Source organism: Cinclus cinclus, chromosome 5, assembly GCF_963662255.1.
Source record: "Cinclus cinclus chromosome 5, bCinCin1.1, whole genome shotgun sequence".
NCBI lineage: Eukaryota > Metazoa > Chordata > Aves > Passeriformes > Cinclidae > Cinclus > Cinclus cinclus.
Window position 1 is genome coordinate 11,878,972 of NC_085050.1, and position 16,867 is coordinate 11,895,838.

Here is a 16,867-nt window from a genome sequence, read left to right on the forward strand (position 1 = left end):
CCAGTAATTTTGTGCTTGTCAGCAAAGATACACTTTAGAAAGGAAAGATTTATTTGGTATAGGTTTCAGAACACTGAACAACAGACCGACAAGATAATGGAGTACCTATCCATCATGTTACCATCAATGTATCTTATTTTTCTATAGAAACTTAAAAGCATCAAGGAGAAACACTTGGGAACTAGCATTAAAAGGCATTATTTAAAGGTCTTGAAGTAAAATTTGCTTCTTCTGTCCCTTGTGGTTGCACTGAAGTACTGAAAACATGTGGAAAATGACCTTCAATGTGCTACTGTGTAAGATTTCCCACCTGTGCTGAAAAGAGGCACTTGACAAATTCAAGTATCCCCATCAGTCCATCACTGCAGAGCACATGAATTATTTTTCCTAGGATCTAGCTAATTCAGAGTCTGGCTTTGTTTTTTTTTGTTTTTGTTTTTTTTTCCCTCTTCATGTAAGTACACAAAGGGTAATTGTTTAACTTTGAATCTGACCAATATTGATATGAGTATTTTTGAAGGAGCTCTCCCTCTCTGAGGAACCAGAGATTTTTAGCTAATAATTCTACGTTTGCAAATTCAGTAACAGTTATATGCCAATATCCTCTAACAACTTCCACAAAAAAGGCTGAAATACAAGTTTGAGAGTCGTTATTATGATACAGATGGGAACTGAGATACTAAGATTAAGCCTTTTGTCTCTTAAAAAGCAACTCATTCCGAAGAAATCAAGTACTCTCCCTCTTCTTGAAAACTTCCCATAGCTGACTTGAGTCACTTTTTCATTTTCAGGACATGTAAAAACTCCTTCAAAATGCACCACAGTAAGTCACTAAGGTGACATCCATACAAAGGGTAAAAGCTAAAAGGAGAAATTTTAACATTTGTTCTGAATCTCAAGACTTTTTTGTTGCCTTATGTTCCTCCTGACAAACATATGAATAGAAGTTTCATGATTGTGTGTATGTAAGGGAAAAATGTTTTAAAAAATTAAAATCTTTTGTGCTTGAATTTTGGAGCCAAGAAGAAAAAGTCTATGGATGTTCCAACAAAAGAAGGAGAAAGGCCTAAATTCGGCTCCAGCCAAAATGGGCCTGGGTAAGGGAAACTGCCAGAATTTGCATTTACTTGCTATCTTATGCCTCTTCTTTTCCCTAGGTGGAAACAGAGATAGTTGGCAAGTTTTCAAAGCTAGAAGCACCATGAAGATATGATTTTATTTCATACATTTTCTGATGGGCTGAAGCATGACTGTGGGGCTTTGGATGGTGGGGGCTCCTGCTGTGGGCACTGGGCAGCACACCTGTAGGTGCCTTTGGCATCCTTCCTCCCAGCTTGGTAATGCTCACCAGAGTGCTCATAGCTGGTGTGCGGCCATTGCCTCACTGTCCCCAGAAGTTTCCCCCTCTCTATGAGGTTTTCATTGCTAACCCTTCTCCCTGGTCCTGGTGATGACTGACACCCAAAGGCAAAGAGGAATCTAAAACAGGCTCAGTGGAGGAGTCAGGGAAATAACAGGATGTATCTGTGATGTGCAGCCACAGTGGCCAGAAAAGGTCCAAAGTTCCAACAAAAGCAGAGGGAAGCACTATGTGTAGACTGCACAGCTACAAAAACTTCACCTGGCACACCAGATTTACTGTTGGCTTCAAAACTGTCAAGTGCAACTTCAAATATCTCATACCAGAATATTTTAAACATTCTAAATTGTAGTTTTCAGTGAAAGCTGCTATCAACACAATACAACCAACTGGTCACAAATGTCAAAGCATAATGAACAAATGGTGTACCCATTAACTTCAAATTTGTACTTCATGTTTATTTGCAAAATACAAGTGATATAAACTAACATTCTATTTCCATTCCCACCATAGACGTTTAGGTGTAATTTCAGTTGCTGAGGCTTGTCCATTACTGGTACCATCCCAATATCTGCCTTAGTATTTGCCTTTCACACACCACCATGGACTTAGTGTAATCAGTCAGAACAAAGAGCAAATTTTGTACACAGTATTTAATGCAAAATAAAAGCCTAGGGACTTTGCAAAACCTTGCTGGGGTGTGAAATGTTGTGCCCTTTCAAAAAAGAGTGGTCACTATCTTCTGGACAAATAGTGAAACAGTGATTGCTGTACGCAAATTATCACCAGGTACTGACTCTATGATCACTTTCTTCTAGAAAACACCAAATAAATACAAGCAATAAAAGCAACAAAAGCTGTTGTCAGATACCTATTCTAAACCATACCTGTGGAAATACAAATGGGCACATTGTGAATACGTAAAAGAGTAAAGTGCTTTTAACACTGAGCAAGTGAATGTAACTAGTGTTGTACCACAGGCAATATATCCGTTTTGGACAAAACAGTTTCCATGCAATTAGTCAGCAGCAATCCCCTGCATTCATTTATAATAATAAAGTACGATATATTACTTCAGTCATACAGGGTTTAAGGTCAGGATACAGTGTGTACACTTGCAAAACTCAACCAATGCTCTATATCAGCACACTTTTTGAGCATTGCTACAGCAAGGTAGATTTCTGTTGGGTTTTTTTTTCACTTAAGAAGCCAAACCTTTGGTAGTGTAAATGCAGTGGACACTGAAAATACCACTGAACCAATATTTGAGCACATTATGCAGCTGACAGGAATGGGAAGAAGAAAAAATCAAAAGCAAATTTAATGGCTTTATGCACTGTGCTTCTCCAGTCCTGCTCTATTTTCACGTGCCTCCCAGCAGGTAAGAGTTTAGACATGCAATTCAAGCAAGTGATTGCTTTCAGTTCAAAGACAGGCCATTTACTGCCAAGACGACCCTCTAGAATTGTGCTGAATTCAATTATACTACCTTGCCTCAAGTTCAGCAACACTTTTTTAAATTCATTGCTTGCCTTCAGCACAATATCTTTGGTTATATCATCCTCCTCTATAGGCTTGCTTCCATTTTTGCTACTGAAAGGCATGCCCACAGTTATTTCAAACTTGTACCGATCAAACATTTTCATGTGGCATTTATGCTTTGTCAAAAACTTCAGACGACACAATTCTTCCTCCTCCAGTGTAACATTTTTGGGATCACAAAGAGGGTAGGTTTCACCATACAGACATCTCATCCAATCGCCAATGAAAAATGGAAGCATATTTATTGCAGATTCTGCACTATTGTCAATTTCTGTCACGCGCACGTATTTGAACCGCCCAGTCCACGTCACTCGGTGTCCTTCCAGGTGACTGCACAAAATCTGAGTACGTGCCATGTTAGTCTCCTTCCAGGCCCGGGGTCCACAGAGGAAACCATACTGATTCCAGGTCAGGGTGGAGTTGTAAACTTTCATTCCTTCAGATCGATACACATAGAACCAACAGAACAGCACTACAGCTGTAATCCACACCAGAATGAGTTTCACAATCGAGCTTCGAGTGAGTGATTTAACCACTTCAACTGCAGAGAAGTTTACCTTTGTCCACCATCGAAAGAGCAAAGGAACAGCACACAAAACCAGGGTCACTACAATTTTCATGAGCTCCAAAGACAAAAACCACTTAATGAAGTGGACAAGACACATCAGTGCAACGCCTACACCCAGCACTGGGAGTGCAAAGAGGAACAGGAAGTAACCGATGGATGCACGAACGAGCCCAATGCCAGAGGACTCCCGCAGAATGACCACAGAGAGCTCACACCACATAAAGCACACCAGGTATGGGACCAGGTAGCAGTAGGTGCCTTTAAAATTCCGTAGTTGGGCCATTCTGAAGAAAAGATAGAACAAGTACAAAAACAGAAGGCATGGGATGCTTACATTGATCACAAAGAAATGGCCTACAGGAACTGTAAAGAAGGTTTTACCTAAGAATTTCAAGTAGCCAACATTCCCAGGTAATACCTGCAATAGGGACAAGCAACCTGCAGCTATCTCAGTCATTAATGCCCTTCGCGTGTAAGGTTCTGCACACGTGCTTAAACTCATGTAACTTGTCACTGTGAAGAAAACTGAGACAGTGGCTAACTCTGAGCATGGTATACAGTCTTTGCTTGCTATAGGGAAGGAGAAGATTACGAAGAATACCGAGAGCAAAAAATAAATGTATGGCTCTAAGTGATTCCATCCAAAGTTCACCTCAGCTTGCTCAACATCTAGGTTTGGTTCAAAACGAAGCAGTAAGTCAGTCAAAGCACGGAAGTTTTCCCAAGCCTTACTGTCCTGAAAAACTTTCAGTGTGCAAATCACCATAGAAATGAAGGACAAATAGAATATGACTAATGGAATAATGAAGGCAAAAAACTCAATTGTCAGATTACTGATGATGAAGAAAAATATGAGAGCATTGATATGGTGTGTTGGAACAATGGTAGACAGCCAATGCATTCCTGCCTTTGATGCAATATCTATAAGGTATTCTTTAATTTCCATAATGGCATGAAGTGGATATTTTACAACCTGGAAAGAGAAAGAAGCATTTAATTAATGAGCAGTTTTGTATCTTTATATCACAGACATTCTTAGCTGAAGCAGTAGCAGCCAGTTGTCTAACCTCAGCTAGCATAAAAAGATTTATATTTCAGATCAATGTTGCCAATAAAATAAGATTACTGTGTCTGAGATTATTGGCTCCATTTTGATTAACTCAGTCAGACGAAGCTCAGAGGCAATTCTGATTTCAGGCAAGATCTATTTCATTACCTTTGACACATATAATTAAATAGCTTCCTAGTCAAATATTGTGCTCTGCTAACTTCACACTGAAGATAAACTACATGTTTATAGCCCTGCACTACCTTAAGTCATTACTTTAGCTGCGAGTACAGTACTTTAAAGCATGTAACTGCCACATTCTGCAAAGATTATGCTACACATTCTATGCATATACACTGCAGGAAGAACTGCCTATGATTCATATACACATACAGGAAGTTTTTACAGCTGTGGTTTTATCTTTAAACAATCCTTCCCAAGCATCAAGGGATGCAGCTGTCAACACCTGTTTTGAAGCAGCAAGAGTATGTTAAATTCAATTACTACACATTTACAGATTTTTTAAACTCCACAACAGTAACTGTAGAGGATCTTAAAATTCTACCTGTTTTTAGTGGTATTTTCCAACACAGTCACTGGACAACAGAGAAGGTGCTAGATTGAACATTCTCCCTATAACCAACCATAGACTTAATGAAAGATCAATTAAAAAGTATTGGATTTTTCAAATCCACATTTAGATATTACATAGGGACATTAGACGCCGCTAGAATCCTCCTTACCCCATAAAATGACAGTTTTTATGCTTTCCCATACATGTTTATTTTATTTTTTATTTATTTTATTTTTTATTCCCATTACATTTTTATATTAATTAGTTCAAAGGGACAAGCCAAGAATGTTCCAGCAAATACCTTTGGCACTATGATGAACTGGGACAACACGCGCCTGAGCGATTTGGGCAAAAGCTTGTCTATTTCTGAAGGCATCTCTGTTCTTCATAAATGCATCTCTTTCAGAAAATTAGCCATGCAAAAGCTTGGAAAGAGACACCTTTCACTCCCCCTTTTTTCCCCACCCCTGCAATATGATAATGGACAGCAAAATTACAACAAAAACTCTCAGCTGAGCAGCCATACAGCCCCTGCCTCGTCTAAAATTTATGCCACTATTGAAGGCATGCACCTTAAATTTTCCCTTCTCCTTTCACTACCTAGAGAAGTATCATTGTAGAAGCTAACAGCAAGTTTCATCTTTCTTGAATTCCATCATAACAGAACCTTTTCATGCTATGGATAATTCTTCCCGCCTGCTTGCTCCTGTTTATATTAGAAAGATATGAAGCGCATAACAAATCTGTAATAAAAACAGGGCAGTGATGACAGGTACATTTCAAACCTCACTGAAGATGTAACGAAGGTAGATTGTCTTCTCACAGAGAAAACTGTTGCCACTTTCTTCTAAATATGTCACTCTATATACAAAACTTGAAACATATATTTGAGGCCAAGTCCAAAAAGAAGTTACAGCAACAACTCTTGTATTGATCTATACGGACTAATCAGTATGACAATGAAGCGCAAGTCACTTCTGATGCCTAAGAAGCAACTCAACATAACCTGTTCCATTTTGCCTTTTTACCTTCAGTCGTAGGGGTAATTCTTCAGGACTCTTCCCTGCCAACTCATCATCTTCCTCTTCCTGCATAATCAGGTTAGATGGGATGATTCCCTTTGCGTACTTCTTAGTAATTTCAACAAAGTCATCCAAAGCAATAAATTTTTTAGCTAAAAAGATAAAATGAAAATTTGGAGTAAATTTTATCACAACACTGTATTGATTATGAATTGGAATATTAATTTTCCTTCCTGCCAGAATCTAGTTGACAAAAACTGAATTAGAGACAACACAGGTTTACCTTGCAATTTGTCCTGAGAGGTCTGTTAAAAACAACAGTGTGCTTGTGCCAGCAATATATATAATACTCTACATCTTATCAGATCAGCAGGTACATTTATTATACTGATAAGTAGTATAACAGAGTGAGTGAATGTAGCTTATCTGCAAGCATTCCACAGAAAAAAAAGACTACTAGATTAGGCCACAGTTTTAAACCATGAACTACTGTATCTGCTTCGGAAGTATTCAGCAGCTGCATTGGAAGAAATATTTGTACAGAAGCAGTATTGAATTACCCTGTATGTCATCAATTGAAACATTAACTCTGATTTATCATTTAGAATTCATTTTTATGAGTTCAGAAGTTACAGACATATAAGTACGGGAAATACACAATTATTATATCTACAAGACTAGATATGGATTACTTAAAGTGTAATAATTTTCTATGTGGCTATACAAAGGGCCTCCTCCAAAGTGTATCAACTGTGATCTAAAACAGCTACCAGCAAAAGAATAGACCTTGCTCAGTTTACACAGAGACTAAATTCATCCCTCTTCCCTGGAACATCCTTATCCTCTCCTGTGAGCATAAGGGAGGCATGAGGCTACTACTGAAAACTCTAGGGAAATGGTAGGACAGAAGATGATTCATACACTGGTTCAAATTCTTTGCACCCACCTCTCTACCTTAGCATGGATTAACCAGTTTCTATGGCAGACAAGCTTGATGCACTTTGTAAAGCAGAATAATTAACAGCGATTTTTTTCCCCATAACCTAAAGCAAATGACATTGCTGTACACATGAAAGAATTGAATGACAAAAATCTGTAACACAACTCCTACACAGTAAATTTAACTAGTTAGGTGATGCAAAGTTATGAAAGCTGGCCTGCTTACTAGTTTGAGATTTTAAAGAGACAGGTAACTGCTTCATCAAATTCAAAACCAGAGGATTAATGGGTTTGGGGCCAGAAATTTTTAAATTTAAATATGTTACATTTATAAAAGCAACATATAAATAGCTCAGTATTTAATACTGAAAACAGTGGAGATACAGAACATAATAAAGTATTTGTCTCAACATACATACTAAAGGAAGAGGAATGTTAAGAGTTCAACAGAAAATCAAGTATCTTACAATCTACCTTTTGGTTTAATCTCACAATATGGTTGCTGCCTTTGGCTTGGACTTCTACCACTGCCCCTCCTCCATGCATGAACCCTTATGTCCCACAAAATACTATCTGGCATGCCTCCCAAGAAACAAGAACTGATTTATTTTTGCTAATAATTCACAGACTGTAAGGCAACTTTACTTGCATCAAGAAATCTGTGGTGCTCTTTAGCTATTTTCACAGGCCTCAGATTAAGCCAAATATGAAAGGTGTCATCTAAATCTACTGTCCTCCTGTGAAAAAATATACAGTGCTGGAGTAGTCTTACTCATGTAGAATCAGCAAGCAGACATGTTAGAACATCAAGAAAATAGCAGCAGTTTTACGGGATCATGGGACATCCTGAGGAGGAAGGAGTTATTAACTTACTAAGTACAGATTGCCTATCTCCTGCAATGACATGCACGCTCTCAGGCATGCAACAACTGCCCATTGACAATGTCACCTCTAATTTTCTGTTTGTACCTCCATTAAGGACAACCCAGATGAGATATCTGCAAACATGTATCTGGCTTATTATCTTCCAAATATTGACAGTGTACTAACACTGAAGAAGAATCCCCTTCTGGCAAGGTAAAAGAAGAAACTCAGTGAGTCAGAGAAGTAAATGCTGGAGAGTAACAGCTTTCTCGTTCCTCCATGAAAAGGTAAAAGCTCTCTAGAGAAGTGGTAACAGCTTAACTCCTACTTTAACTGTTTGACAAAAACTATTCATTTTTAGATGTCATTAGTATTTTGTCACCCAAGTGTCTCTTCAATTGATAGAAAAAGCGTATTTTGTAGATTCTACTTTATTATTCATAGATTTTTTTCAATTTGGTTATGACAAATTCCCTGCCTCCCCCCATCCACCCTAGGAAAAGAAAAATATTCACATCAATTTCTGCCCACACTTACTTATAGGTTCATTTACTGCCCTGCTACCTTATCTGCAATTTAAACCTTCAAAAAATATAAAATTTGCCAGTTCCTCTTCCAATAACTCTCTGAATTACTGAAGAATCCAGAACAAAATGACCCGCTGTGCACTCAGTACCAGTACAAGCCAGTTCACCTAAAGGAATGGAAAGAACCCCAGTGCAACACAGCTCAAATGAACCCAGATACATCTGCATTACGATACAATAACTGGACAATGAAACTCAACAATCTTGTCCTTGAAGGATGGTTTTTACCTTGCCAGAAGTGGCAGCCAAGTCACAAAAACAGCTGACATAGTCTCACAGAAGGTTTGATAGGACCATAAGCTTTCTGTCCAAAATATTGTTTCTCACATGCCCTAATCTCTTATTCACACACAGGCATGTGTCCCTGCTCCTCTTTTACTTCTGTCAAAGCTAATGAAAACTAAAATACTCCACTCTTCTTAGGAATTCTATTTCTCAAGTCACCTGTGTAACAAACACAATCCTTGAAGGTAAAGACTAAATTTACCTAATGAAATATAATCCAATCTTTCAAGGAGTTTAAACCTGCAAACCCCCAGATTTGACTCCCTATTCCATGTATGACTTTAGTTTCACATAATCTTAACTACAGATGTATTAGTAAATAATATGCTTTGTGACATTTAAAAGCGGTCTTCAAGCACTGATCTAGATTGCACATGAACTATTCCATATGACTTAGGTTATTTCAAGAAATTGAGGTTTTCCTGACAATGAATAATTGAACCTTATGTTAAATACTGTTCTTGAAAAACTACACATTGTATATTGTGTAATATAATAATTAATTTTCTTAATATAAAACACTTTGACTTTCCTCCTAAAAGCCCAAAAGGACATCAGCATTTCTTAGTTATGACAGACTAAGAAGAACTTTCATTTCCAATCCCCACCCCACCAAGCCTTATAAAACTCACACACTTAGGTCTACAAATCTGACCCTGTGTGTGTTAAGGGGTTTAATTCTTCACAATACATGAACTAAGCTGCTGTAAATAATGAAAGAAGTATCTTGGTGCATCTTTCCTAAATCATTCATTGAACAAATATGAAAAGACAAATATTAATTATAAGGGAAGGGCAAATGAAAGCAAGGCAAATAGAATGAAGGATCTGTCTGCACTAAATTGGTGCATAATTCATTCCCTGACTGTAATGAGAAACCTTACTGCATTTAGAACTAAAAGAAAATATTGAAAGTGAAAATCTTCTTTGCTGAATAGACTTTTGAGTGCTGAAAGGGCAAGAATATAAAAATAACAAATGACATGCAAACTCCCTTTAGTAGTTGACTGTAATGGTGGTGTCTTCTGTGAGTTCACTTGCAGATCAGTTATTTGTTTTCCACACAGAATAAACTGACACTATCAGTTTATTGCAATCCAAACCTTCCATACATTCTTAGTCTGGTAGCACAAAATTGTTTACCAAAGCAAACTAGAAACTAAAACCACTGGCCAAGACTAAGCAGCATGCATGCACTCACATTCACTGTTCACTAATCGCTCCAGCATCCTTCTCTGTTTCTGCACAGACTTTGGGACTGGGCCAGGCTGCTTCTCACCATCTGTTTCAATAACAGAAGTTTATGGAAAGTCAAAGCAGTCAATTAATGTGATCAAACAATAAGTACATCTGGGGAATATATTTCCTCAAAGTAGGGAAAAGACAAATTTACATAGAAACAGATAACAAGTGGCTATATAGTTTTCTATATTGCTGTTACTGTATTAGAAAAAGAAACAGGACTGCCATAGCTAACATTTAATGCTGTAGTGGCAGAGTATCTTGAAGACTGAATCTGTAAATTGAAACATCTAGAAAGGTATAATCAGGATGACTGTTAGAGGGAAAAAAAAAATCAAATACAGCAAATCTGTCTTTTTCCAAAGACAGTGAGTGCTAAATTAAGGTATTTTAAATATACAGTCTTTTGAACAAGTGCTTAACACACCCACGACCTACAGCAAGCGTTGGTCCAGAAAAGCATAGTTATTAAAAGAGGGTCAGTCATTGAGAGAGTTACATTATCATAAGTAGATCGTACATCTACTATTACTTCATTCCTGATTGTTCATAAAGCCCTTTAAGCTTCTAGCTGTACTGTGCCCGCATGTCTGTATTTTATCAATACCATAAATCAGTTCATGAACAAACCTTCATTGTCAACTTGCCCAACATTTTCCAGTAGTTCAGAAACTGCTAATTGCTTCTTCTTTTTGGGATTTAATTTCCAGTACATGACCAAGGCAGCTTTTCGCACAGCTCTCTCCAAGTCAGTCTCAGATGATAACTTTTTCACTTCTTCCTCATTCTCAGAAGTTATACCTCAAGAAAAGAAAAAATATATTACAAATTTATCCCACACTCACACAGAAATGATAGATTTGCTCACAATTCATTGTTCTCAGTTTAGTCTGAAACTTCTCAAGTTTCAGTCACATTCTGACCACCTAAGTAAATTACTCAAATGCCCTTCTGTTTCCATTGCTTATTAAAATCTAACCACACTGCTTAGGTTTAAACAGTACTTCAAAGGTGTGCAAGACATGTATTATACTATGTCTTGCTTCAACTTCTAAAGCACTCACTTTGATCACTGCATAAGGCAGTGCAGACAGGCATGGGTGACATACAAAGGCACCAAGAACCGAATAAAAGTTGTTTATCTTTTTTGTTTTGTTGGGGTTTTCCCCCCCTATTTAGAGTTCAGACAGTTGACAGACAAGAAGAGACCATTCTAAGGACAGGAAGTAGAATGAAGGAAGACAAGAATCTTTAAGTGGGAGAAGACAGCGAACAAGATCAATTAGAAGACAGGTTGGAGAGGGGCAAAATAATGAAATAACAGCAGACAGGTAGCTGGTGTGTGGTTATATATGCTCTTCAGAGTCAAAGAAAAGAAGCTTCCATGAAATGTGAGGACAAGAAGAACATGCACGGATTTCATGAAGAAATTCAAGCAAATAACTAATGCTTTAATAAGCAATATTGGTAATTAGTATTTTTAAAATTACCTGTTGGAACAGTCTGTTAGCAACTACTCACACAATTCTACTACAATTATTTCCATAACATTTTAACCCCTGTTTTCAGAGTTAAAATGAGTACAATATTGTTTCAGATAATGTGGAAAGTGCAAGCAGGACGCCTCAGAGAACCCATACCTCTTCTATCTGCCAGGCATCTACGCAAGAGTTTGACAGCTTCTCTTCGACCTTGCTTAGCAGCAAGGATGAACCAGTCAACTGCACTAGAATTGTTAAGTTCTTCATCCTCCTCTTCTGCTAATCTCAAGAAGTGCTTCCCCACCTATAATAAATAGGAAACAAAATTCCTTCAATTACTGAAATGTACTCTATGTCTTTCTCTCTTCTTCCCTCCCACCCCCTGGAACTCAGCTAAGATAAATTCTCTCTTAATAAAAGGTCAAAACATTTGCTCCTAGCACCAAAGAACATAGTTGTAAGCTGATCTGATTGGAAAGATCTGGAAGAACTGGAAGCAAGAAGGAATTGCAACACATTTGGCCAGGTCAGTGAATCAGTTACCATAGGTGCTCAGGCATCTGGCAGAATCAGGTGAAGCTCATGGTGTTAAAAGGTTACTTGAATTCTTTTCCTCCTACAACAATGATCAGACAATACTGCTAGCTTCATTTTAGAGCCAGCAAAAGTAAGTGTAATATAATCTGGTGCCAGTGACAATCAGAAATTCAGATGAAGCTGTTGACAAAGCCTTGACATGGAAGAAGGGCTTCAAGAAGGCTTGACATGCTTCAAGAATGGCAATGCCTGACTTACACCAGTTCAGTCACTGAAGGTGGAAACAAACGCATGATTATTTGGTGAATGGAATAAAACTAATATTGTTTAAGCATCAAGCAAATTCAGTAAACCATCTTATAAAAACTCTCCTATTCAGGATTACAGAAATTACCAAGGAGGTGTCTGTATTATAGTTTTAAAGGTAAGAAAAAACACCACATTTTTTCTTGCTTCTAAAAATTAATATATATGAAAATATACCAGTAAATATATTTATGCAATAGTATGAAATACTTCTGCTTATCACAACACAAAGCAATAAAAAGTTAAATGGCAGAAAATGACCAGAAATACTAGACATTTTATCTGCATACCTTGAGAATCTGAGAAATGTTTTTGCTTGGCCCACTGCACTTTCTCTCCCCTTAATGTTACTTCAGCTACATTCTAGAAGCAATTAATGCAATATCTTAATAGCTTTTAAAATCTACAGTATTATCTGCTGAAATAAAAAACCCTGTTTGAAAGGTTCTTTGAAACTATCATTTGTTACTGCAGCATTTGATACTGCCACTAAAGGTGACTAAAGAAATACTGTTGAAAGATTAATAACTCACTTTATCCTTAATTAACAGATTTAATAGATTAAATGCACTAATATAATCAGAAAGGTCTTTCTTCTTCCAGTAAAGGCTATTTCTCCAGTAATTTAGCTAGTTTCATACACTTAAGTGAGTGTTTCAACAAGTGCACACAGAATTATTGGGTAGATATTAAATCATAGCACATACAGTGAAGCTATCCAAAACCATATAGAAATAAGGAGAAAATTGGACTAGATAATCCAAACATTGATTACAAAGTCATGCCAGAATTCAATGGGAGGTGCACACCAAGAAGAGTGTACGAGCCAAAAAAGGAAAAAAGACTTCAGCAATTGCATGGTAATCTATCACTTAGCTGCAGATGTACCTACAGCTATTTATTTCAGAAAGGAATTGCTTGAACAAGTTACTTGGCAAATAACATCCACCTGACAAGAACAGCTGTTTCTTAAGCATGTTTATATTTATAGCCATTGAGATTTCAAGCAAAGCTTCAAGAGTAGCAGCACTTAATTACACAGCTCTTAAGTTTCTAAAGACCTCTTGGACATAGAAACACGTATTGCAACATCAACAGATCGTGGGACTAGTCATAGCACAAGAGGCTAATGCACAAGCAAAATGATAGCATAACCTATTTTTATGACTTGACTGATTTTTGGCTTGTCTGTGGTTTTAACAGCAAAACTCCTACATCAAACCACCTGAAAATGGCTGCAAAGCTCTGGCCTGTAGCAGTCAAAGGAGGAGTAATGGATGGGAAAAGGTGTTTACCTCAAATCTTTCATTTAAGCAGTCTGGGATTCTCTCTTTCCCATGAGCTAAAAGTGTGAAATAAAGTCATATTTGGTAACAGCTTAACACAGACCCTCACACTGTACTTCTCTAAAAGTTGCTCCCATCTCTGGCTTTGCTAAGTGAGGTAGCCACTTCAAGCAGTCCCCTTGCAGACATCTTCTGGTTAAAGACACAGAACTGCCTTTTCTCCAGTACAGAATTCCAGCTGTGGGTGTTTCATTTATGCAACTGCCATACAGTTATCTCTTGATTTAAAAAAAAAAATGGATATAAAGTTAGAGTAATACATGTTGACAGCAACTCAGAGTGTATTTATTTCCACAGCCATTGCAGAATTAGTTTTGAATAAACACAGAGTTATAACATAACTACAAGCCATTGAACCAGCTGACTTCTTGTGTTTGACTTTGTAATTGTTAACAAACAGCACAAACGTGGCATCTCAGCTTCTCATTCATACTAAAATGTGAGAAATAAAAAGACATTTTTCTAGTTGATTCTAAAGGTATGTATTCAATCATAGAGAAGAAATAAATTTTTTTGGGGGGGTTTAAAAATTAAAAGCTAATTCCCTCTCCAAAAGTAACAAGAAATGTGACTGCATAAAAAAGAAATTACTGTATTTTGGGCTCCATTTCAGGCAGTCACAGTTAAATGTACACAGTTTAAATGTACAAAGTTAAAGAGATAAAGGAAGAGAGTGGAACTAATAGCAAAGGAGAAAACCCCCTATCATTTATACACATATGTATGCATCACAGACTTACATTATGTAAATATTTCTGAGTATTTTTATCCAACTGGAAATTGTATCCTGTACGAATTTTTTGGACTTTGCCTTCTTATGTGCGAAGGATTTTACAGCAATGATTCCCTCAAGGATAGTGTTTCATCCTCCACAAAGCTACCAGTTGTTTCAAAGTGAGGAATTAGTTACTATCTCAGGTTACAAATCCAAGGTCAGCCTGCCCTTCAAACAAGTTGAGATGGAATGGGGAACAAGCTTAGCACTGCTGTATTTTTTTTTTTACCAGCTTTAAAACTATTACTTTCCCATCTCCACCTCTGATTTTTATTTAAAACAGTGGTGATCCCTGGGGAAAAATCCAAACCACCAATGAGCATGCAGGAGACTGCAACCACTCGTATTTGGCATCAAAGCTGAATTTGGAAAAGAATGCTCAAGTAAAACACTAACCAAATTAAACACAAATTAAAACCCTTCTAGACAATTTTAAGCTATTTATATGAGACCAATATACCAAGTGATAGAATGCAGTGGAAAACTGTTAGAATTTTTCTAAAACAAGGGAAAAACCTCAAGTGCTAAAAAATGCAGGACAGAACTGATATTATTAATTCAATTCTACTAATAAGTAAGTAAACACAGCTAATTTCAATAACTGAGGGGCTTCTTTTCTAAAATGTGTAATTCAACAGAGAAATGGTATATGAGCAAAACATCAGCAACCAACCTCTGTCCCTGCTAAAGCACCTCAATGGCAGTTTCTTTCAGAGCCCAGCCTAAGGGCCCTGCTATCTTTGTATTCAGTGTAGTTCTGAACCAACTGCATTCAACAGTCCCTATCTGCACAGCTCCACACATTCCTCTTTAAAAAGAAGAAAAGCAAAATCAGTTCTGTACCTTTTCCATGCTAAAGAGTTGGACCTGAAGCCCTTCACACTCTCAAGGAAGCAGCACTTCTCAAGGTAGAGAAACCATATGGCATCACCTTTCTTTGAATAGTTTAGCATCTAAACAGACACAGCCCAACAGAGGAAGAGATAATAGTCCTGCAGCAGGCAGTGTTATTTTTGGAATTACGAGTAAACAAGACCAGACAAAAACCATATAAAATTACCTCTGTTTGTGCTTTTGGTTCTCCAGCTTTGGCCCTCTCAAGAAGTTCTTCAAAGAGCACTTCAGGTTCTTCCTTCATGCCCTCTATAAATTAGATAAAGAAAATTGTTTACTAGCAATAGTTTGAAGTACTTTAAAAATCATCACTGTATGTGAAGAACTAAATGATTGTAACTAAAAAATCCAAAACAAGGGTTTTGCAAGAACAGTGGAAATTAACTTACTACAATATTGACTCTCCATCTCAGTATTGTCACTCAGCATATTTACCCTTGTTATATGGTACATGTCACAGGATGTCACAGTTTGAAGATTCTCATTTATTTCCACAAAATTAATTTCTCAATAGAATATTCATTACAATAAATATGAGCACATGTGGAACATGTAATATGGATCAGCTTTTGTATTATTACTATTCTTTTCTTGATATCACTTCAGTCTTTCCCCTGTCAATCTCTATTTAGCACTGGAACCTTTTCTAGGATTTTGAAAAATTAATCAGCCTTTAAAGCAGTGTATTTGAAAGCTCAGTCTCTGGGGCATACAGAAACCAACAATAATTACACCTGGGTTTTTTCATTTTGCTCCACACTCCACCTTATATTTTTCTTCTTTCACATCTACTGAACACATACAGACTTAAAACAACTGCTTTTCTTGAAAAGCATCATACTGCTCCACCAGTCAATCAAAGAAAAACTCGAGAGCTTTATCTGATATCCAGTGTTTGTAAACAACCTCATGCTGCATGCTACTTGACAAATAAAGAATTAGTTAATAGCAAAGCCAGAAGGCCAGGACTGCTACTGTTTTATGAGATGACTTCTCATAAATCAGTTTGGAAAATATTTTAAAGAGAAAAATCAATACAACTTGTATGTTTTAAGTCAGATAAGAATGGACAACCGACCACTGACTCAGAGTTAGAGCTTTACTAACTAACCAATCTAAAATTATACTTACAAAGGTAGACCAAAATTCTACACTAAGTGCCAAAGTGTGACCCCCTATTGGCCAGATCACCCCACACAAACACCCTGGGACACTTCGGAGCTGCATCCTGAGTGAAGTGCCAGCATGAAAAGCATGCCTGGGAAGCAGTTTCCAGATGCAGGAAACTTGACTTTCAGGCATCCACTCCAAGTTACAGTCCCCACCTGACTGGGGCAGCAGCAATGCCAGAAGCTGCTCAGCAGCCCTGCTAGCTGAGAGGCCAGGCAGTATCAGCTCTTCTTCTTCAGATGACAGGAGGGACGAAATAAACCCCATTCCACATGATCTCCTGAAGATCAGGGTTACTTGAATTCTTTAACATTCCTGGTACTGGGA

General features: G+C 37.4%; 1 protein-coding gene across 2 annotated transcripts in view; it reads right to left on the reverse strand.

The window, feature by feature from the left end:
- Nucleotides 1-1,888: 1,888 nt before the first annotated feature.
- WFS1 (wolframin ER transmembrane glycoprotein) overlaps nucleotides 1,889-16,867 on the reverse strand; it is a 30,789-nt gene continuing 15,810 nt past the window's right edge. For both annotated transcript variants that reach the window (XM_062493366.1, XM_062493367.1), the window contains exons 2-7: nucleotides 15,537-15,619; nucleotides 11,672-11,816; nucleotides 10,662-10,832; nucleotides 9,991-10,071; nucleotides 6,121-6,266; nucleotides 1,889-4,443 (exon numbers count right to left, since the gene is read on the reverse strand). In XM_062493366.1, coding sequence (XP_062349350.1) covers nucleotides 2,635-4,443; nucleotides 6,121-6,266; nucleotides 9,991-10,071; nucleotides 10,662-10,832; nucleotides 11,672-11,816; nucleotides 15,537-15,619 — 2,435 coding nt within the window. In that variant the 3' untranslated portion in view covers nucleotides 1,889-2,634. The remainder of the gene's footprint in view (nucleotides 4,444-6,120; nucleotides 6,267-9,990; nucleotides 10,072-10,661; nucleotides 10,833-11,671; nucleotides 11,817-15,536; nucleotides 15,620-16,867) is intronic.